Here is a 24,082-nt window from a genome sequence, read left to right on the forward strand (position 1 = left end):
GTACCTCTACTTTTAAAAACATATGAATGTTTTTCTTTTCCCATATATAACTGGAAGAAACCACACCCAGACTCGGTCAAGTTGGCTTAGTCTGCCATACTCACAGGTGGTATAAAACTCCAAGGCTAGGACCCCTGCCCTTGAGGCTTTTGTTGCGCATCTGCCAGCGCAGAGGAGTGATGCCTGTGAGAATTGAACCTTTGACTGGCGGTCTAGCAGCCAAGGCTCTATCCCATTATTCCCAAAGTTTAAAGGGTATTTGATAAATTCTAAAAACTTTGGCCGATATATTGATTAAGAATAAAATCTTCTGTGGTCAGTGAGAAATTCTTAGAAAAAGAAAAATGTGAAATATTTGTAATCTTCATGAGATGATGGGTGTAAATTCCCGATATCCTTTTTGACGGTGTGAATTTCCCCCGGTTCTCTCTGATACCGACTCGTCAGGAAGGCCATGTGCCGGGTTAGACCCTCAACAATGACCCATCACTTGGTCCCTCATCCCTACCTCTGTATCATTCTGATACGATCCTATCGTTGCGGACCCTGCAACCCTTTCTCATTTTCTCTGCATCTCGGATTGTGGACGTATCGAGTGGTACCATGTCATGGGTTGGCTGAGGAGCAGTGGGCACAGACCCAATTGGGCCTTGTATGGTAGGGCAATTGGGACCCTGCATAGTTGATGCTTCGTTTTCTGTGGTTAAGTTGCTAGGCTTAGTCGCTAACCAACCTCACGTCGAATGTAAGATCCTTAAGCTTTTAACAACATTTGGACCTCCTTTTAGGTCTGAACACACTACAAGCAATTACCTATTTATTGGCGCCAGAGGAACTTTACTGGCGCAAAATATGCTCACGCTAGTGAAGAGTTGCGTTATACTGGCACAGCATACATTGTGCCTCATTTAGTAAACCAGCCGAATGAACCAAATAAGGCATGTTAGGTTTCGGCTCATTTATAAGTGGACCCAGCTCGTAACTCTGCTCATCATGCATGTGTTCAACAAAGCCGAGTTTGAACACAGTTTATGGAGAGGGTGGTGTATGTTCCCCCCGGATGATTCACTGAATCCCACGTCTGTGTTCGAGGCTTTGAATGAGCACCACGTATATAAGCACATGGAGCTCGTATTCCCGTGTATGTTGACATAACTTTGCATCGGACTCTGGTGTTGTTGCAAAGACTTAAGTACCCTTTCTTGCTATTTTTCTCATAAAGTGATGGTTTGAGAAAATGATAAAAAATGCCCTTCATTCAAAAAAGAAAAAACAAACAGTTCAAAAAAAGGACAAACATGTCCTCCATCTAGAAAGTCGAGGATGATGTTGACTCTTCAAAGTCTTCTTCTTCTTTCTCCGTTCAAAAAAAGGACAAACATATCCTCCGTCCAGAAAGTCGAGGATGAAGTTGACTCTTCAAAGACTTCTTCTTCTTTCTCCGTTCAAAAAAAGGACAAACATGTCCTCCATCCAGAAAGTCGAGGATGACGTTGACTCTTCAAAGTCTTCTTCTTCTTTCTCCGTAAAACACTGTAAAACCCTCTCTCTCTCTCTCTAGAGAAGAAATCAAGGGAGGCAAAGAGTTCTCCCTGGAGAAGGCCATGAACATCAACCCTCTCACTCTCTCTCCCTTCTCTCTCTACTTCTGTGCACATCCAACAGACGATCTTACATTGCTTCATCAAACACTGACTGTAGCATTGTTCAACTTGAAGAGTTGTGGAGTCTGATTCAGAGTTTTTACCCTTACAGAAGGGGGGTCTGAGGGCTCCTTCCAGCGTGGGTAGCATCATTCAACTTGATGAGTTGTGGAGCCTGATTTAGAGTTTTTGCCCTTACAGAAGGGGGTCCGGGGGCTCCCCTCGGACCAAATTTTTTTGAGGCCTTCAAACAGCGATTTGTAGTGTTATCGGGCTTTCCTACGGCGATTTGTAGTATTTTCGGGTCTTCTGCAAATCGCTATAGCGATTTGTAGTGTCTTCCACAAATCACTATAGTGATTTATATTATCTTTCGCAAATCGCTATAGCGATTTGTAGTATCTTCCGCAAATCGCTATAGCGATTTGTAGTATCTTTCGCAAATCGCTATAGTGATTTTTAGTGTCTTCCGCAAATCACTATAGTGATTTGTAATGTTATTCAGTAAGCAAATCGCTGTAAATCGCTACTCGAATTAGGACCAACTTGTCAGGGTCATATCTCTCTAACCGAAGGTCATATTCCAAATCCGTAAAAAGTGGTGTCTTCGTTATTGAGTTTAGTTTATTTCTGTAAATTTTCAGCGATTTCTATTGTCATTTCCTTCTCCATTTTAACTAAAAACCAGACCCCTATTATTCTGTGTTATTTGAGTTGCACAACACCATTCTCGCTTTACATCCACATCTTGATTCTGGCATGCTCCTTGTTGGATTTTTCATTGATTTCTTTCAACCTTTCTTGGAACAAAAATATGTCTTTCTCACCATGATACCCTGTGCATTTTTTTACCACAACACCCGGAACCCGTGCCGGGGGGAGCCTCTGGACCCCCCTCTTATAAGAGCAAAAACTCTAAATCAGGCTCCACAACGAATCAAGTTGAACGATGCTACCCACGCTGGGAGGAGCCCCCAAACCCTCCTCCTATAAGGGCAAAAACTCTAAATCAAGTTCCACAACGAATCAAGTTGAACGATGCTATCCACGCTGGGAGAAGCCCCCAAACCCTCCTCCTATAAGAGCAAAAACTCTGAATCAGACTCCACAACTCATCAAGTTGAATAATGCTACCCACACTGGGAGAAGCCCTCAGACCCCTCTTTTGTAAGGGTAAAAACTCTGAATCAGACTCCACAACTCTTCAATTTGAATGATGCTACCCACGCTGGGAGGAACCCTCAGACCCCCCTTTCTGTAAGGGTAAAAACTTTGAATCAGACTCCACAACTCTTCAAGTTGAATAATGCTACCCACGTTGGGAGGAGCGCCCAGACCCCTCTCCTGTAAGGGTAAAAACTCTTAATCGGGATCTACAACTCATTTAGTTGAATGATGCTACTCACGCTGGGAGGAGCCCCCAAACCCTCCTCCTGTAAGGGTAAAAACTCTAAATCAGGCTCCACAACAGTCAATGTGCAGGTCAGTCGGTGCTTGATGGAGCAATGTAGGATCTTCTGCTGGATGTGCACAGAAGCAGAAAGAGAAGGGAGAGAGAGTGTGTGAGAGAGTTGATGTTCATGGCCTCCTCCAGGGGAGATTTCTTTCTCGGATAATCTTGCAGTGCAGAGACTGGGTCTTAAATAGTCATCTTTGGGGCACTTAAGTCTTTACAACCACTCCTTTTCAAGAATCGTCATTTTTTTTTACACCAATGGAGGAGAGGGTACTTAAGTCTTTGCAATCGCATAAAACTCCAACGCTAATTAATGTTGACAAACATGGGGATACGAGACGCACATGCTTACATACGTGGTGCTCTTTGGGACCCCGAACATGAGATGTAGCTAACTGCCCTGTTCGGGGGGGGGGGGGGACATATAACCTGCTTCGCAATTTATGCCTCAATGGGGCGAGCCGAACACGTGCTTGCTTGTGTAAAATATTCTATGTTATTTATTATGTAGAACACTTATAAATGTTTATAAAGTACACTTTAATTATATGTATTTTATATATTAATTACGCTCAATAGTTTATATATGCAGTGGTGTCTCGTACCACCAGATTACGGTGGTACCAAACCCATAATCATTCAATTTGTTTTAATCGAACGGTTGGTGTTGGTTTAATAAAAGCAACAATCTCTCTCTCTCTCTCTCTCTCTCTCTCCGTACCACCTTTATAAATGGGTTCACGTTGCATGCATTAGAATTTAGCAGGAAGAGGTGAAACAATTTGAATATAAATACCCGACCCAAATATGAGTCCGTGGTATAACATGTTGGGTTTGGGTTAAATATATGATTATGTCCAATCTGTTTGCTCCCTGGCCTATTTGGGACATACCCACCATTTTTATGTCTAATTCGTATTAAATATCCAATTATGTCCAATCTGTTTGCTCCTCTACTTAGCACATACCCACCGTTTTATGTGGCCAATGCGAAGTACAAGAAAAGTGTATTAGATATAATTGGAAAATGGGTCCAAATTTGACATGTCATTTCCAAATTCAGATATTCAAAGTAAGATTTGGATTTACATTTGGATCAGATTCAGGTTTGCTGCAGCAAATTATCATTGGGTTTGGATCGTATTCAAATTATTTTTGGTGTGGATTTGGATAAAATCCAATCTGTTGCATTTTTAAAAATTAAGAGGTTTGCTTTTAATTATTTTCACCAGATTCAATTTTACCACATATATTGTATATTCGGCTTCAATGTTACCTCATTGGATCTGCTTTTGAATCCAATTTTTTCTCGGACATTTTTGGATTTAGAATCGGACATGCCATGATCCAATTCAGATCCGTTTGATTTGCAACCCTAGTGCTAAAAGCTAATGCATCGTTACAAAATAACCCTTATATATATATATATATATATATATATATATATATATATATATATATATATATATATATATATATATAAAGAGAGAGAGAGAGAGAGAGAGAGAGAGAGAGAGAGAGAGAGAGAGCACTTAAGGTTGGGTAAGGATTTAATCTCGACTTGTGAGAATCATAAAATACGTCCACGTTGGACTATTTTCCATCCACGCTGGTATTTTTAAGGCCACGTTGGATTGTTGCTTTTTGAAACCACCACCAGCCATTGAATCATAAAAAATCCAATAATGGGTTTTATCGAAACACTGTGTATTTTTCCATATACATAAAACCTACCCACCAAAAACTTTGCCAAATTTACCCAACATAAATTTTTTGGTGGTTTTTTTTTATTCTAACATCATGATTGATTTACTAGAAATTGTCACTTGGATCATAAATTTTGTATAGAAAAAATAGTATTCGAAGCCTCAAATTTTTTTAAAAATTGTAAGTTGTTGATTTTTAAAACTTATGAAAACCTGTCTATGCATTGGAATCAAATGCTCCAAGAACTGCTTCCTATAAAAACAAGCATATTGATCACATATGTACAGTAAGAATTTTGAAAAAAATACCAAAAATTCAATAAAACGTGTGGTGGGTAGGTTTGACACGATTTTCAGTAAAATAATATTTTTTAAGTTTTTTACAATAAAAATTTGTGGATCTTAATCGGAACGTTAGGACCTATGTTTGGTATAAAATTTCATAAACCATACATGACCCATTAAATAGTCGGACCTCATGGGTCCGACCTGGATATATAGTTAATCGGACCCCTTTCCTTGTAACCAAACCCTGATCCTATAGGATCCCGTAGGGGTCGAGATTGCATCACACACGATCCGTTGACAGCCGTAGTTGTGTGTGTGTGTTGTGCCATCATGGACCAACCAGCACAAGGTCTGATGGAATGTCAAACAGGCCTCTTTTACATCATGGTGCAGTGAAAATGTACATTATTAGCCAGACCCAAAGTCAAGCCCAGACTAAATGTAGGGACGTAAAATGTTTGGTCGGGTTGGATATCCAATTGAATCCAAGTGCATTTACACAGATTCCATAAGCAAAAGCATACCCAAATGCTAAAAGGGCGTGGATCCAGTTGTTGCATTCTAGCATCTGAGTTCAATTTTAAATCCAAGTCCTACTCAAAGTCTGACAAGATCTGGCCCGACTATATGAATATGTCGATCTATTAGGATATATACTCCAATTGGATCCAAGTTCCATATAGGATATATGCGTCCAAGTCCAAATCTGTCTCAGGATCCTTCTGACCCTAATCCAATCGGTTTACATCCCTAATTAAAGGGTCCATGAACACATTTGAATCGTGGTCCTTGTGGGCTTGTTAGATCCTTTGTCCCCGCACGATTTCAGACGAAAATTGTGCTGGGAACAGGTTGATGAAACAAACTTTGGACATGGCAAACATTCAAAACGCGTTCGCCGCATCCAAAAAATATTGTAATTTTAGTAACACCTCCTTGTTACGTTTAGAAATGGGGGGAAAGGGATCCCCCCCTCTCTCTCTCTCACTCACACTCTGTGCAGTCCAGGTGAGGCCACCGGCCACAGTTCTCTCTCTCTCTCTCTCTCTCTCTCTCTCTCTCTCTTTTTCTTCCCCTTCTTCTTTATTCCTCTCTATGTCTCTCCACCTCTTTCTTCTTCTTCTTCATTTTTCTTTTTCTTCTTCACCATTCTTTTTTTTTCTTCTTCTTCGTATTGATTTCTATTATTCAGGTTTTTTTTCATTGAATTAGTTTTTTAATCAAATTTTTTAAAATAAGGTTTCTTATAGTTAATTTGATTAGGGTTTTCTTGCAATTGATTAGAGTTCTTCTTTGACACGCGGAAAAATCTGGACGTAGTGACGGATAAGTTCTATCGCTAATTAGCGACTAGGATTATGCGACAGACGCTATCCATTGTTAATCGGTCGCTAAACTGTTTAGCGACGGATAGTGTCGGTCGCTAATCCACATTTTTCTTGTAGTGTTAGGGCTTTGAATCAATTTTTTTTAAAGCTTTTTATAGTTAATTTGATTAGAGCATTTCTTGTATTTGATTAGAGATTTTTTTTTTTGTATTTGAATAAGCTTTTTTTTATTTGGTTAGGGTTTGAATTAGGGGTTTTTAATTTATTTTTTATGATTTTTTCTTATGGTTTAGGGTTTTTTAGTTTATTTATTAATTATTTTAGTGTATTTTAAGATTAGTTAATTTGATTAGGACTTTTATTGTATTTGATTAGGGATTTTTTATTTCTTTGGTTAGGATTTGAAGTAGGGTTTTTTATTTAATTTTATGATGTTTTTCTTATAGTTTAGTATTTTTTATTTATTTATGATTTATTTTATTATATTTTAAGGTTTTATAATTCGATTGGGGATTTTTTTTTTAAATTTTCTTTGGTTAGGGTTTGAATTAAGGGTTTTTTTATATTATTGTATGTTAAGCATTTATGATTTAATAATTTGATTTTTTATAATTAATTTGCTTTTAGGGTTTGATATTCTTATGATAAATTTTCATAATTAGATGTGATATGACATTATCATTTATATATAAAAAGATATCAATTCTTATTTTGTTCTCAAAATACTCAAATTTTAAATATTTTTTAGTTTTTAAATCCAATATGAGATTTTAGATTTTAAACATTTTTTATGTTATGGTATTTGGATCCAATTTGAGATCCACATTTGCGGCAAAAATCTATAATAAACTTGTTAAAACATGTAAAACGGTGGGTGAATATCAGGTTATATGATCCAAAACGAAGTAATCTGACCCATTATCCATGACTGTCTAAATTGTTCACGGACATTTAGAATACATCCATGCATGTACGGTCAAAACAAACGTTGAACTTGGTTACGGAATGAAGAAAACCAGTGTTCTGTTGGTTTTGTTTGTTCATTTCATTCATTTCTAGACAAGCCAACAAACAAGCCCTACAGTGACCAATTGAGACATTCATAAGTCACCCCTACCAGATGAGGGGAGCCCTTGTGCTTCATAGACTTGTCAAATTAAGAACAGACTTTCTAAATTTGATGATAAGAATGAGAAAATAACATGGTCTTGATACTTTCATCCAGTGTTGTGAGAGGCGTACGCCTCAGAGGCGAGGCGCACGCTCAAAGTACTGAGGCGTTGCTGTGATGCGCCCCTCATCAACCTCCGACCAGTTGTGACCACCGACCACCGGAGTTGCTGTGCTGCAGCTGCTGCTCAGTCTTCTCCGACCACCGGACGACCGGCATATCCCTCGCTTCCGTACCAGCTGGGCGCATGGTCCTTCTCTTACTGCCTCCCCTCCCACCGCTTCACTTCCATACCAGTTGTGAGAGGCGTACGCCTCAGTACTTGAGGCGTACGCCTCGGAGGCGAAGCGCAGGCTCAACGCCTAGCTTCGCCTCATCGCATTTAACAACCTTGCTTTCATCAATCAGTGGATACGTACGTGTTTTTTCATTCTGCCACTAGATTTTTTTTAAGAAAAAAAAAATATACTATTGCTTTTTTTCTTTTTCTTTTTCTTTTTTTAAATCTATCTGGGGTTAGGCAGACCCCTGCCAGTTATACAAGTATACCATTGGGTTTTGAACCTGCAACGTCCCAACACAAGGTGACGTGCACTAGCTGCACCTACCAGACAAGCAGAGCCCCCGTTGGTATACTATTCCTACCATGGTGACAAACATTTTAACTGGAAACCAATCAGCCATGAAAATATCGGGGAATTTTAAGGCTTTTTTGTTTTTCTCTCTAGCGGACATGAGGCCCTCGTTTAGAATCCTTCAAAAATCAATCTGTTCCGCGTGTCTTCCAAATGAACCAAACCAAAATCTGAGGAGTCCCTTCTCAGCGCCATCTTGATTTTTTGGAAATGAACTTTACGGCGAACAATGATTGCAGATTTTGTTTCACGTCCAGATCAGTTGTCTTCTCCCACAGCACCCTGCTGACAAGGAAATCAAAGAAGAGGTGTTGAGGTACCTCCTCGTTTGCGCATCTACTGGGAAAACTATGGCCCAGTTTGTGGAGGCGGTCATGTGTAAGCAAACTATCTTCCACTGACCCAGTTTGGTAAACTGCTAATCTTGAACTAAACATTCACCAGATACACTGCAATGGCAAGGAGGAACCACTTTAACGTCTAGATCAGCATGAGTGCAGGAAAGAATGGATAGCTTGGAAGGAAATGTTGGTGCTGATTTCAAACTGTAGGTATCTAATTATCGAGTCATCCAGAAGAGATATTGTGGTTTCGACAAACAGATGGTTGGAAGGGAACGCTCCATTTACGTGACAACGGATGTTGCGGAGTTGTTGCCGAACATGGAACATGTCAAATGTATGCACATAATCTGGCCCCGGTTCGAGGGCCGTGATAGGCTCTGGAAGGATAAGCCCCCAGACTGGTTTCCCTCTCTATTGGATATGTAATGTGAATCGCACTAATTGTAAGTGGTAGGGGTCGGACTAACCCCAGCTTGCCAATAAAAAAAAAAGTCATACATCAGTCAAGGAAACAGAATCAAACAAGCAGAGGACTCAAGATCAACACCCATCCCGGTGACTGATGTAATCAGCTTGAACATCAGATATCACATGCACAGCATCTCCCATTCCCTGCCTCAGAAGGGAGAGTGCTCAGACTAGAACCCAGATGTTTGCCTTATCTGAAAGCAATGCATTGAATTCAAGTGTTCACAAACGAAAGAAAATTTTCATTTGAGAGCTTTAGATCTCAAGTTATCTCAGAATTTACCACTATCTTACTGCTGATAAAGTCAATTGAAGAGAAAAGATAAACAGAAAATAACATTTTCTCTGAAAATAAAGCCAGCAGAACCATTATCAGCCTCACCATGATCATTATGAACATGCCATTCATCGCTCAATCTGAATGGTTACATGGCTGATGTTGTATTCTCTTTGAATGTGGCCGATCACTTTGTCTAGAACCATATTGGCATCGGCATGATGTTGTATCTTCACATGGCATGCCAATAGAATCTTACCAACAGTGATGGCCCATATGTGCAACTCATGGACAGCCTCTACCTCTTCCATCTGACACAACTCCTGCTGCAGCCTCTCGGCATCAATCTCCCTTGGTGTGCTTTCCATCAAAACTTCCAGAATGGTTCTCAGCATCTTAATTGTCGTCCCTAATACAATCAGAGAGAAGAAAAGAGTGCATATGAGATCGATGATCCGCCACTCAGGCATCCACCATATGATAGCTCCACCAACCATGACTCCAATGCTTTGGATCGAGTCTCCTAGTACATGCAAATACGCACCCTGAACGTTAATATTCCTCCACTTTGGCCTACCCTTGGGAACAGACTTCTGTGGCGCATCAGTGGAACAGCCATCTTGAAAGTGCCTAAGCAAAGGCAATCTTAGTTGATCATCTTCCGAAGGAACAGATATGCTTTGTGCTTCATGTTTGTGCTCATATTCTCCCTCATGCTTGTGTACTGAATACTCAGAGTGGACTCCATGCTTTGAGTGGCTATGCTCTCTCTCATGTTTTCGGTGTTCTCCCTTGTGTTTGTCTTCTCCATGCTCAGAGTGGACTTCCTCATGCTTCGAATGGTGATGCTCACTCTCATGCTTGTGGTCTTTTCCCTTTTGTTTGTCTCCTCCATGCTCACAGTGGAATCCACCATGCCTGGAGTGATGATGTTCTTCCTCATGCTTGGATTGAACCAAATGATGATGCATATTTACAGTAGGACCATGGCCATGGTCATGATCATGGATGTCACCATGTCCATGGCCATGATCATGACCCAACAACAGAGCCATGATAAAATTCACAGCCAATCCAAAGGCAGCAACTATAAACATTAACCTACCTTCAACAGCACCACCATCATGTACAATCCTATCTATGGCTTCATAAACAAGTATACCAGTAAGAAGCCAAATTAGCTGTATAGAGACGAGGGTTCCCAGAATTTCGATTCGGAAGAAACCATAGCTTTGACGAGGTGTAGCTTCCCAACCAGCAGCCCACAAGGAGAAAAGTGAGATGCCAAATGCTGCAACATCTGAAAGTAGGTGTGCTGCATCAGTCAATATGGCCAGACTGTTGGCCTTAATTCCACCAACTACTTCTACAGTCATGAAAATAATGCAAAGAACCACAACTATCCATAGTTTCTTCATGGAGGCATGTCGCTCTTTTGTATCATTGGCACCACTTGCACTGTCTGAAAACCCACAAGCAGCACCTCCACAAATCTTATTTCCAACCTGGCTTGACTTTACTGCAGGGATCTCTCCAGAGATTTCAATTATGTGAGCATTGTGAGAGTCTGATGGTTCCGTCTGAAACATAAATATTAACCAATTGGATACAGGTTTATGCATGTATATATGCAACCCTGTGCATGTTTGCATGTCAAAGAAATGAAATCCTCAAAAAGTAAATATATAGGAACTTTAGTTCCCCTCATTTCCTTTTTGCAAGTATTAAATGTACCATTTTGTTTCAAAAGAAAAAAAGCAAAAATCCAACTCACCTCCATGCTTGCACCAATTCCAAGATACCCCATTAAATGTTGGATGCTTTGAAAGAGTACTGGGAGACCCCTTAAATCAGCAGTTTCCTGTTGAAACCACCACTTGTTGTATGCTTTGATAGACTCTTCTTCCACCTCTCACCAAGGCAGTAGAGAGTTCCCTGAACTCAGCTGTGAGCCTGCTCTAACAGAGAAGGGAGATGAATGAGGAAAAGAAAGAATTAAGATATCTCAATTCCAACTTCAATGACATACCCTCTAAGCAAACAGAAATAATTCACATGAATTGCATCATAACCACAGCAAGCAACAACGGTGAAGCACAGGTGTGTCAGACACAGGGCTCACTCATCCCAGATTGGACACATCTCAAAGATCAACACCATCACATTATGCACTAAAAAAATCCACAGAGGAAAAGGAAGCCAATTTTGAATTCAAAACATCTCAATCTGAAACTGCAATTTACTGAAACTTTTGAAGGTTTCAAAGAAGTGTATAAAGAAGTCTCAACTACAATGACGCTATGTCACAGGGATTCGGCTAACCAGGTGTCGCACCCGCGTCGACGCGATGCGGGTGCGGCACCTAGTGCGGTCAACCCGACCCTGGGTGCAGTCAACACACCTAGGGTGATTTATGTAAAAAAAAGGATGTCGAGGGAGGCGCGCCTGAAGAAGAAGAAGAGAGGCAAGAGGGAGCCCACCTGAAAGGGGGCCGGAGGGCGCAGGACCGGCGTCGGGTGGCTCGCCGGACGTGGGGCTTGCCGGCGTCAGGTGGCTCGCCGGACGTGGGGCTTGCCGGCATCAGGTGGCCGGAAAACGAATGGGAGAGAGGGAGCATGCGGCAGGGGGAGAAGGCGAGCAAGGAGAGAGAGTGAGCAGCGTGGGGAGGGGGAAGCAGATCAGGTCATGCTGAACATGAGCGTTATTGCTCTTGGCCATCCGATTTGCATTTTAAAAAGCAAAAAAGTCAACAAACCACGTGGCATTCATCCAAAATGCAAACTGACGGCCACGATGTGTGCATGAGAAAAAACGCTCATGTTCAACATGACCTGATCTACTTCTGCGTGGGGGAGGGTTTCTCTCTGCGTGCTTTAAATAAGCACGGGTTTGGATCCGAATCCGACCCGGGTCTGATTTTTTTTTTGCCGCACCCCCGCACCCATGTTTTTTTAAAGTGCCGCATCCCCGCACCCGCACCCATGTGACATAGATGAAGACTAATACAAATAGGTATATAATGCTTCATCAGAAATCTAATAAAAAGTTTAAAAGTGAATGTTGGTAGTTGTTAAGATATATAATATCACATTGTATTTGTTGTGTGTACCTAAGTATACTTATTGGTATTTCTTTTTGTATTCTTATTTTTTTGTATTCTTTCTTTTGTATTTAAGGTATACCTATTGGTATTCTTCTTAGTAGTGTAAGTAGACTTAATAGGGGTAGAATAGGTATTTCTCATTCGTTGCATGTATTTTTCAGTCATTAGCAGTTGTTAACTTGAGCTAGGGAATACAACTTACAACAGATCACTCTGTAAGGACGCCAAGAGGCCTAAGACCAAATTAGATGACCATAAGAAATAAATTTTGTGCCATTTTTTCTGCCTCGACCATTTAGAATTCCGTAAGAAAACAGTCAACAATAAGCCCCTGGATAACCACAAACACAAACTGATGGAAATGACTATGGGGTCGGTTCACAAACGCACTCTAAACGTATGGTTTAGATGCAGAAACGACTTCGCGTGTAGACATGGGTTTTGGACAAACAATCAATGCACAAAAAATAGAAATTAAATTTTCAATTTTATCTTTGGGTGATTAAATAGTTCAACCTGCAAGGAAATCACTTCTATGATTGATTCTCCAATTTTTGAAATCCCTTCCTGTAATCTCCGACGCCGGTTAGTCCAAACGTGCAATAAAAATGCAAATACGGCTCACGTATTAAATCTAAATTTAAACAAGTTTCCGATTCAATCCACAATCAAATCAGATTTAATAGATTCTGAAAATAACTATATTCAGCCATGAAACAGCATATATATATATATATATATATATATATATATATATTCCGAGACAATTTAATTTCAGAAATTTAGCAGTAGGCGTTGCTACTGATTTTTTACTAAGAAAATGACAGAATCCGGGAAAACTCCCAACAGAGAAAAGACAGCTGATAAAAAGGCCTTTCCAACGGCGTATGGCACGCCGAAAATTGACAAACGGGTGCCGAGATATGACCCTGGGGACGCTGCTAAAACAAATGTTGAACAAAAGCTGCTACACCTGCCCAGCTGATACTACTTATTTTCCGGGCACTTGTGCTAAAAATCGAGAAAAACAAAAAAAATAACAAAGGAGGATTTTGTTATCTTTCCAATGCCACCAGAATCATAACGATTCGATGAGCGATTGGAGAGATAAGCCTCTGGGAATGCAGACTGGTTGATTGTTTCATAGAACAGGAAAAACCCTGCAGCGTGATTTTCGATAAGAGAAACGACAACCTCAGAGGGGATTTCGGCCCCCGACTCAGAACTGGACAAACCTAGATCTAGCTCTCATTTTTTCAATGAGCCAAAAAACATGAATTTTCAACACCGGGATGCTGAGATACAAATCAAAGATCGAGTGTTTCTGGTAAAAAAAGTCACTAAAATGATTGTTTCTCATTGTTTGAGGTCTGTTTTCAGAGGCTGTAGAGACAGAATCTGAAGACGGGCTGGACATGTGAAATGTGGTCATACTCGTCTCCTTTCCAACGAACATAAGAACGTGAGAAATAGACTTATAACCAGGGAGATATGACTCTGTCACCACGACAGGGTCTAAATAGTGTAAAGAGTCTTTCACACAATCAAGTCTACAAACAACTTGACAAAACATACATTCACCCAATATGGTAAACCAAAATAGCATACAAAATGCTCCACATCACAAACTTAAGAATAGTGCATAAATGCACTTGAATCTGAATATGTAAGAGGTAAAACCCTTTACCTTTGTATATGAATTACAATGGGCAGCATGCCCTTATTTATAGAGAGGTTACATGAGAGGAGCTATTAAAATAGCTGTTGGGCTACTCCCAACAGCTCTAATTAGAGCCGTTGGGAGTAGCCCAACAGCTCTATTCAAACAGTCAACATTTTGACTGTTTGACAGAACCTGACAAAAAGGTTGGCTGTTTTGACAGTCCAACAGCTCTAGTCAATTATGACTGTTTGACAAAAAGACAAAAAATAAGAAAGAAATAAAATTACAAAAATAAATAAATAAAAAAGTATTACAAGAATATAAGTATATACTTTAAATATATAGTTATATACATATATATATATATACATATACATACTCTTGTATTACGAAAAGTATGTATATATATATATATATAAATATATATATATATATATATATTCAAGTATATACATATATATGTCATTTTCTAACAGTCTCCCTCAAACTTATGGTGAAATCACCGAAAGTTTGTCAAGTAAAAAGTTGAATCTTGGTGAGCATAGTGCCTTGGTGAAGAAGTCAGCAAGTTGATATTCTGATGTCACATAGGGAAGATCAATAGTCTTCTTCAAATATTCTTCACGAACAAAATGGCAATCCATCTCTATATGCTTAGTTCTTTCATGAAATGTATGATTTCGAGCAATGTATATCGAACTCTTATTGTCACAGCACAATCTTGTAGGATTCTGAAGGTGAATCCCCATATCTGAAATCAGTTGTTTGAGCCACACGACTTCCATAGTAGTAGTTGTCACATTGCTCTATATTCAGCTTCTGTAGATGATAATGACACCTTTTGTTGTTTCTTGCACCTCCATGAAATCAAAGATTCACCTAGAAATATACAAAAACCAGTTGTTGAGCGCCTGTTATTTGGATCTCCTCCCCAATCAGCATCAGAATATGCAATAAGATCTAAGGAGGAAGAAGAGGACAGAAAGACTCCCTTATTTATAGTGCCTCTGATGTATTTAATAATTCTCATGACTGCACTCATATGAGCTGATGTTGGAGCATGTTGAAATTGACTGGCTATATGTACAGCATGGGCTATGTCTGGTCTTGTAATACTTAAATACATAAGAGATCCCACTAACTGTCTGAAGGGAGTTGGATTGTCCAAAGGAACTCCATCATCGGCTCGCATTTTCATTCCAACAATCTCTGGAGTATCAACAACTTTATCATCTGAAAGTCCTGACCTGTCAATAATATCTGAAGCAAACTTTGTTTGTGACAATATGTATCCTCGGTTAGAGTATGAAACTTCTATACCAAGAAAGTATGTTAGAAACCCAAGATCTGTCATTTCAAAAGAATTTTTCAAAAATTATTTTACTTTCTTGATTCCCTCCTTGTCACTACCTGTAATTAACATATCATCAACATATAAAAGTAAAATTATAATACCAGCAGAAGAGTTCTTGATAAACAAAGTTGTATCAGTATAGCATGGTTTAAGACCATACCTTGTAATAACATTGTTAAAAGTATCAAACCAAGCTTTAGGTGCTTGTTTGAGGCCATATAATGCCTTTTTTAATTTAAGCACTTTACCTGAAGGAATTATTAATCCAGGTGGAATATCCATATATACTTCCTCATTGAGATTCCCATTTAAAAATGCATTTTTAACATCCATTTGAAATATATTCCAATTTTTAATAGCTGAAATAGCTACAAGCATTCGAACAGTGGTCATCCTGGCAACAGGAGCAAAAGTTTCTTCGTAATCTACTCCGTATTCTTGAGAATATCCTTTGGCAACTAATCTGGCTTTATGCCTTTCCAAGGATCCATCACTTTTGGTTTTTACTTTAAAAACCCATCTACAACCTATTGTCTTTTTTCCTATAGGTAAATCCAGAATTTCCCAAGTATTAGCATCTTTAAGAGCTTCTAATTCTATGTGCATAGCTTTTATCCATTCAGGTAAATTTTTTGCTTCATTGTAACATGAGGGTTCAAAATATGAGTGGATAGCTATAAGACATGCTCTATGTTTAGGAGAGAATGAATCATAAGACACAAATTTATTTGGGATTCTTGAGGTTCGTTCTGATCTACGAATAGTGGTTTGTTCTGAAGGAATTTTTGATGCTTCATGATTACTTTGATTTACACCTTCATTGAATGCATTTCGATTTCTTCTAGTGTATACTATTGGTTCAACTATTGTTCTATTTTCAATAAGAGGTTCTACATAAATATTTTCATCATTAGACAATAGTTTGAACAAGAAAGAATAATCAGAGTTTATGTCTTCCGACATGTTTTCTTCAAATCCACTTTCATTTTCAACAAAATTAACATTCCTTGAAATGAGAAGTTTATCATTTTTGGTATCATAACATTTAAATCCTTTTTGTGTTTCTGAATAACCAATGAACGCACAGGAAATAGCTTTAGAAGATAGTTTATCTCCTTTATCATTCAAAACATAACATTTGCAACCAAAGATTCTCAGTCTTTGATAGTCAGGTTGATATTTGAATAATTTTTCAAAAGGAATTTCATTAGATAAAGTTTTGGAAGGCATCCTATTTATAAGATATACTGAGGTTAATGCAGCTTCAGCCCAAAGATTTTTTGGAACATTTTTAGCAATAAGAAGAGTTCTTGTAGTTTCCATAATATGTTTGTGTTTCCTTTCTGAAACTCTATTTTGTTGTGGGGTTCTAGGACATGATTTTTGATGTAAAATTCCTTCATTTTCTAAAAATTGTTTAAACTCATTTGACAAGTATTCTCCTCCAGAGTCAGTTCTGAGAATTTTGAGTTTACTTTCAAATTGATTTTTAATCATGTTATGGAATGTTTTGAAGGTTGCAAATACATCTGATTTATACTTAAGAAAGTAAATCCAACAATATCTAGTGAAGTCATCAATAAACACAACATAGTAGGAGAATCCGCCTTTAGAGGCTACAGGAGCAGGACCCCATACATCCGAATGAACTAATTCAAAAGGCATTGAGGAGTAAAAAGTTCTTTGACCATAAGGCAAGACTGTCATTTTACCAAGTAAACATTCTTTGCATTCAAAATTATCTTTACAAAGATTCTTGGTAATAGGTACAAAATTTAATTTTCTTATATTTGGATGCCCAAGTCTATGATGCCAAGTCCGTATGTCTTTTGTTTGGGCAGTGTTGCAAAATGATTCCTTTGGAATACAAAGGAAATCCATATAATAGAGATCTCCTTGCCTAGAACCTTCCCCAATCAATTTCCTGGACTGGCGATCCTGCACCCAACATTTACTTGATGAGAAAATGACATCACATCCATGATCCGAGATTTGAGAAACAGAAAGTAGATTAAGATGAAGTTTTGGTATAAGTCTTATTTTCGGAATATAAAAGTTGTTATGTTTTGACAAATCATTTTTAAAAATTCCAACACCCTCTATTTCCAAGGCAGTACCATCGGCAGTGGAAACAAATGATGCATTTGAATTAGGTTGACATTCGGATAGTATAGATCTATGTGGGGTCATATGAAAAGAAGCTCCTGAATCAAGAAGCCAAGAGCACATACCAGGAGTAGAAGAGGTTGCAATGGCCGCTCCTGAGGTAGATCCTTTAAGCAGTGGTTATAATGCCTCCGTCAGTTGAGATAATGATTTGGTGAGGTCTTTGAGATTCAAAGTATCTTCATCTTGTTTTGATGGTGCAGCCGCAACACGCTTTTCTTGAGGCCTATATTTGTATCTAGGACATTGAGGCCTAATATAACCGGGCTCATTACAATTATGGCAAATGATTTTTGATTCTCCTCGATTCTTATTAAAATGAGAAGGTTTATATGGCTTAATATAGTGTCCTGGTTTTGATGCGGCAAGTGCGCAATACTCTTCTTGACCATTGCTAGAAGTAGCAAGCACACTAACATTTTTACTCATGTTTAGCCTAGTCTCTTCTCCACTAAGTTTAGTGAGAATCTCATGAATAGGAGGAGGTGATGAAGATGATAGCAAGGAGGCCCTTATTTGTTCAAACTCGGGTCTCAAACCATAGAGAAAAGCGAAAAGTCTCTCTTCTTCAACTTGAACTCTCCGCATTTCTATACACTTTCCTTCCCATTTGGGTTCAAATTGGGCAAGTTGGGTCCAAATGGAAGATAACTCCATAAAATAATCTTTTATATTCTTATCTCCTTGTTTAATGTTTCTAACTTTTTCTTGGAGATAATACTTGTGAGCCATATTTTTTTCGGTAAACATACCTCTAAGATATTCTCATGCTTCATTTGCCTTTTTGTAACACAAAAGGTTTGAGGCAATTTTTGTCTCAACTCCACTAAGCATCCATAAAAGAATTTTGGCATTTTTCATTTCCCATTCATCTAATTTTTTGTAGTATTCTTCCATGGCTTTGTTTTTTTCTTCAAGACTAGTCTCAACGTCATTTTCACCTAATGTAATTTTGGGAGTGGGTTCAAGAATAGTACCTCTTACAAATCCCCACAAACCTTGACCCTTGATGAATGTCTCCAAGTGTCCCGCCCAAATGTTATAGTTGCTTCCTTCAAGTTTGAATGGCGGAATGAAGTTGGAGTTGCTTGTATTGTGCAGAAAAAATTCACCCATGATGAATCCAAAGAAAAAAAAGGAACCACCAATCACGAAAGAAAGAAGGCACGCTTTACGAGGCAGCTCACCAATGCACGGTTGATCATACACCAAGCTTTGATACCATGTAAAGAATCTTTCACACAATCAAGTCTACAAACAACTTGACAAAACATACATTCACCCAATATGGTAAACCAAAATAGCATACAAAATGCTCCACAGCACAAACATAAGAATAGTGCATAAATGCACTTGAATCTGAATATGTAAGAGGTAAAACCCTCTACCTTTGTATATGAATTACAATGGGCAGCATGCCCTTATTTATAGAGAGGTTACATGAGAGGAGCTATTAAAATAGCTGTTGGGCTACTCCCAACAGCTCTAATTAGAGCCGTTGGGAGTAGCCCAACAGCTCTATTCAAACACTCAACATTTTGACTGTTTGATAGAACCTGACAAAAAGGCTGTTGGCTGTTTTGACAGTTCAACAGCTCTAGTCAATTATGACTGTTTGACAAAAAGACAAAAAATAAGAAAGAAATAAAATTACAAAAATAAATAAATAAAAAAGTATTACAAGAATATAAGTATATACTTTAAATATATAGTTATATACATATACATACTCTTGTATTACGAAAAGTATGTATATATATATATATAAATATATATATATATAAATATATATATATTCAAGTATATACATATATATGTCATTTTCTAACAAATAGGACAGAAAACAAAAATTGATTTTTTGAACAAAACACATGATTTTGATTTTTTAGCTTAACAGAAAACATCAATTCGGCTAGCTATTTTCCAGATTTTGAATCACAACCAAACATTTAGATTCAGTTTACAACTAATCATAAACAGATTAAGTATATCTCAAACAATTCCAACGAACAATATATAGGTGGATAGAAAATGCAAACTCAGCAATCCAAAGGTTGGGAATGGTTTAGCCTCCAAGTGAGGTCCTCTGCAGCTCACTTCAAACCACGACGTCTGTGGTACAAGTCACAAACAGGAACGTCCAGTAGCTCCAATAGTGGACGCTGTCCAATCAGGTAATAGTCACAAATGGAGAACAAATTGAAGTTGGAAGGCGCGTCCTTCATGCTCTTCACACTCGAGTTCACTCTCACGATCTTCCTCTCACGTCCAGCCTCCCCTCACAAGGTTCAACTCACCATTTTCATTCCATAAATTTTCTTAAGTTCAGAAAAGTAGCAAAAGACCTCCACCACATTTTTGGGTTCACTTTTAAAGGAAAAAGACAAGAACCTTTGGAACTGAGTGGCTCCCATGTGAGGCCACCTCACTTGAGGGCCAATGAAAAGCAAGGTTTTCAAATTTTGTCTTACTCTCCTTTCTTGACCAATATGGAACATGTGGAGTAGCCCTCTTGAGAGGCCACCTACCCATTAGCCTATGAGAAGCCAATGAGTTGGCCTCTCTTGGATTGGTAGAGGCCACCTCTTCCTTGGCCAATGAGAGATTCACTTATGGATGTGTTGGGTCTCCTAAATCCAAGGATAAAATGAGATCTAAAGTCCAGATCCATTGTTGAACAAAAAAACAAAACTACCCATAATACACCTACACCCTCTAGTACCCAAAATGGATCCTAACGGGTACTAGAACTATTTGGATCCGTAGAACCCGACACCTACAACAACAACAACAACTACGCCTTCATCCCAAAACAATTGGGGTCAGCGATATGAACCAAAAAAGAAATTCATTTTGGGTCTTCCACATGAATCCTTTTCCTCCAATCATTTCTATCCAACGCCATGTCCTCGGTGAGGTTCAAAGCATTCATATCCTTTCCTATCATCTCCATCCAAGTCTTCCTAGGCCTACCCCGACCTCTTTTAACTAATATATTTTCCCATTTCTCCAACCTTCTAACTGGAGCATCATTAGGCCTTCGCCGAATATGTCCAAACCACCGTAAACGATTCTCTCGCATCTTATTTTCAATGGGTGCAACACCTACCTTCTTACGTATCTCTTCGTTCCGAATCTTATCTTTTATTGTATTTCCACACATCCATCTAAGCATCCGCATCTCAGCTACACTCATTTTTTGAATATGATGTCTCTTGGCAGCCCAACATTCCGTACCATATAGTAAAGCGGGTCTAATAGTCGTCCTATAAAACTTTCCCTTCAACCGCAATGGCATTCTACGATCGCACAGCACTCCAGTAGCACTTTTCCATTTCATCCACCCAACCTTTATCCTATGATTTACATCTCCATCAATTTCTCCATACTTTTGAATGATGGATCCCAAATATTTGAAATAATCATTCACCGGTATATCTTGCTCACCAAGCTTCACTACACTCCCATCACTACTTCGTTGCTTACTAAACCGACATTCCATATATTCAGTCTTACTCTTACTCAACTTAAAACCTCTAGCTTCCAATGTCTGTCTCCATAATTCTAACTTAGCATTAACCCCAGCTCTAGACTCATCAATCAAAACAATATCATCAGCAAACAACATACACCACGGTACATTTTCTTGAATTGATCTCGTAAGCTCATCCATCACTATCGCAAATAGGAAAGGGCTTAAAGCAGATCCTTGATGTAACCCAACCGTTATCGGAAAATTGGTTGTCACCCCTCCACAAGTGTGGACATTGGTTACTACTCCTTCATACATATCTTTAATTATACTAATGTACTTGAGAGAAACACCTTTCTTCATCATTGTCCACCAGAGAACGTCCCTAGGTACTCTATCGTATGCCTTCTCTAAATCAATAAAAACCATATGCAAATCTTTGTTCCTCTTTCTATATCTTTCAATAAGTTGTCTAAGAAGATGTATAGCTTCCATAGTTGATCTCCAGGCATAAAACCAAATTGATTCTCCGATATCATGACAACCTTCCTCAACCTAGACTCAATCACCCTCTCCCAAAGTTTCATAGTATGACTCATGAGTTTTATACCACGATAGTTTGTGCAATCTTGTATATCACCCTTATTCTTATATAAAGGCACCAAAGTACTCTTCCTCCACTCATTAGGCATCTTATTTGTTCGCCAAATCAAGTTAAAAAGATTTGTCAACCATTCTAAACCTTTCTCTCCCAAGCATTTCCAAGCCTCGATAGGTATACCATCTGGGCCAACTGCCCTTCTTGATTTCATTTTCTTCAAAGCCTCTGCAATCTCTTTCTTTTAAATCTTGCGCATGAAGTCACGATTTATCTCATGAAAAGGAATGGAGAAGTCTCCAAGATCTTGAGCATAACTATCATTAAATAGCTTATCAAAATAATCTTTCCATTTCTCCTTAATCTCCTCATCTTTGACTAAAACCCTTTGCGTTTCATCTTTGATACATCTAACCATACCCAAATCCTTCGATTTCCTATCTCTCATCTTTGCAAGCCTATAAATATCCTTCTCGCCTTCTTTGGTATCCAACTTGTCATAAACCTCCTTATATACCTTAGCCCTCGCGTTTCAAACAACTTTTTTAGCTTCCTTCTTTGCTAACATATACTTCTTCAAATTCTCATTATCACGACTCTTACTTAGATTTCTATAACACTCTCTTTTAACCTTAATAGCTAATTTGACATCCTCGTTCCACCACGATGTATCCTTACCTAGTGGTGCACCGCCTTTAGACTCACCCAATACCTCCTTAGCTACTTTTCTCATACCACCCGCTATCTTATTCCACATTGATTCTGAATCCTCCTCGAGACACCAATCAACTTCCTTAACTACCTGCTCTACAAACATTCCTTGTTTAGCTCCTTTCAGTGTCCACCACTTAATTCTAGGATCTATCCTATGTCTATCCCTTTTGCGGCATTGTCTAATTCTAAGATCTAAAATTAAGACTCTATGTTGTGTAGCTACACTTTCTCCTAGTATAACCTTACAATCGATGCAACAACCCTTATCTCTCTTTCTAAGTAGGAAAAAATCTATCTGACTCGTATTAACCCCACTTTTAAATGTTACTAGGTGAGACTCCCTCTTCCTAAACCAAGTGTTTGCTAAGATCATATCATAGGACAAACAAAAATCTAAAATCCTTTCTCCACTTTCATTTCTTTCTCCTATACCATAGCCTCCATGGATATTCTCAAATCCATCCCTACTAATGCCTACATGTCCATTAAGGTCACCGCCGATGAAAAGCTTTTCTCCATAAGATGTCTCTTGTACTACTCCATCTAAATCTTCCCAAAATTGATGCTTAATGGAATCATCTAAACCTACTTGAGGTGCATAAACACTAATAATATTAATAATATCCGTACCTAATACTAATTTAATAAGTAAAATTCTATCACCCTTCCTACGGACCTCAACTACATTATCTATAAACTGACGACTCATAACAATCCCTACTCCATTCCTATTCCTATTTATTCCTGTATACCAAATCTTATATCCCCAAGGTTCTATCACTTTAGCTTTCTCACCTACCCATTTGGTCTCTTGAAGACATAAAATATCAATCTTTCTCCTACACATAACATCTACTAACTCTACCAACTTACCAGTTAAAGACCCTATGTTCCAAGTGGCTAACCTAATTTTATGGTCTTGGACTAACTTCTTTACCCCCACCCGTCCAACAAAGTGAGGGAACCCTTGCCTATTTGACACCACACCCGGGCGCCGGTGTGACGCGTCGCTTCTGGGCGACGACCTAGCAACCCTTGCACATTTATCACTGCCTCCGGGCCTAGAGAGTACAGCGCGTCGCTCAGTAGGGAACGCCCCAACGAAATTCTCATATTGGTTCATTTTCATAGGATATGACAAAGTTTTTATGCTGGCTGTCACAGGCCTACCGCAACCCTCCTCCTTTATCCGGGCTTGGGACCGGCAGTGTATAACTACACAGGCGGAGTTAGAACCCGACACCTAATTAAACAAAATACAAAAATGTTTTTTGTAGTTCCAAAAATTCTCAAAATTGAAACTAAATTAGCTAAAAAGATTTTTGATATATTAAAGATAAAAAATCTCAAAAATACAAAATGTGAAATGACGAAAATACCGTTATACCTTATTTTAGCCTGAATAGATCGTTTTTGACTTGAGTGTGCATGAGTATACTTTCCCGAAGCGGGTCTTCAATGGTGGATCCTCCTCCAGCTCCTCGCATGTGTCGGATTGGTCCAAATGCACTGCATTACAAACACATTTAGTGTTATTGAAGGCAAAGAACTATTGAGTTGAAAATCGTAGGTTCAAGCTTTATTGAATGAATATGACCACATAGACGTGTTCAGCATAGTTTGTTTGCTAAGGATCAAACCTAGGATTGTGTTATTTCAATCTTAAAATTTGATTTGTTGAGCTGTGAAATTTTAG

The 24,082-nt window shown here is 38.7% G+C and overlaps 1 protein-coding gene across 1 annotated transcript; it reads right to left on the bottom strand.

Annotated features, from left to right (window-relative positions):
• Positions 1–9,223: 9,223 nt before the first annotated feature.
• Positions 9,224–11,096, bottom strand: LOC149840072 (metal tolerance protein 1-like). Its single transcript, XM_090004986.1, has 2 exons — positions 11,091–11,096; positions 9,224–10,896 (listed from the first exon to the last, which is right to left on the bottom strand). The coding sequence occupies exons 1-2, from the start codon at positions 11,094–11,096 to the stop codon at positions 9,445–9,447; spliced, it is 1,458 nt and encodes a 485-aa protein (XP_089861112.1). The 3' UTR covers positions 9,224–9,444.
• Positions 11,097–24,082: the final 12,986 nt, after the last annotated feature.

Source organism: Nuphar pumila, chromosome 4 (genome assembly GCF_984573655.1).
Source record: "Nuphar pumila chromosome 4, dmNupPumi1.hap1.1, whole genome shotgun sequence".
NCBI classification, from domain to species: domain Eukaryota; kingdom Viridiplantae; phylum Streptophyta; class Magnoliopsida; order Nymphaeales; family Nymphaeaceae; genus Nuphar; species Nuphar pumila.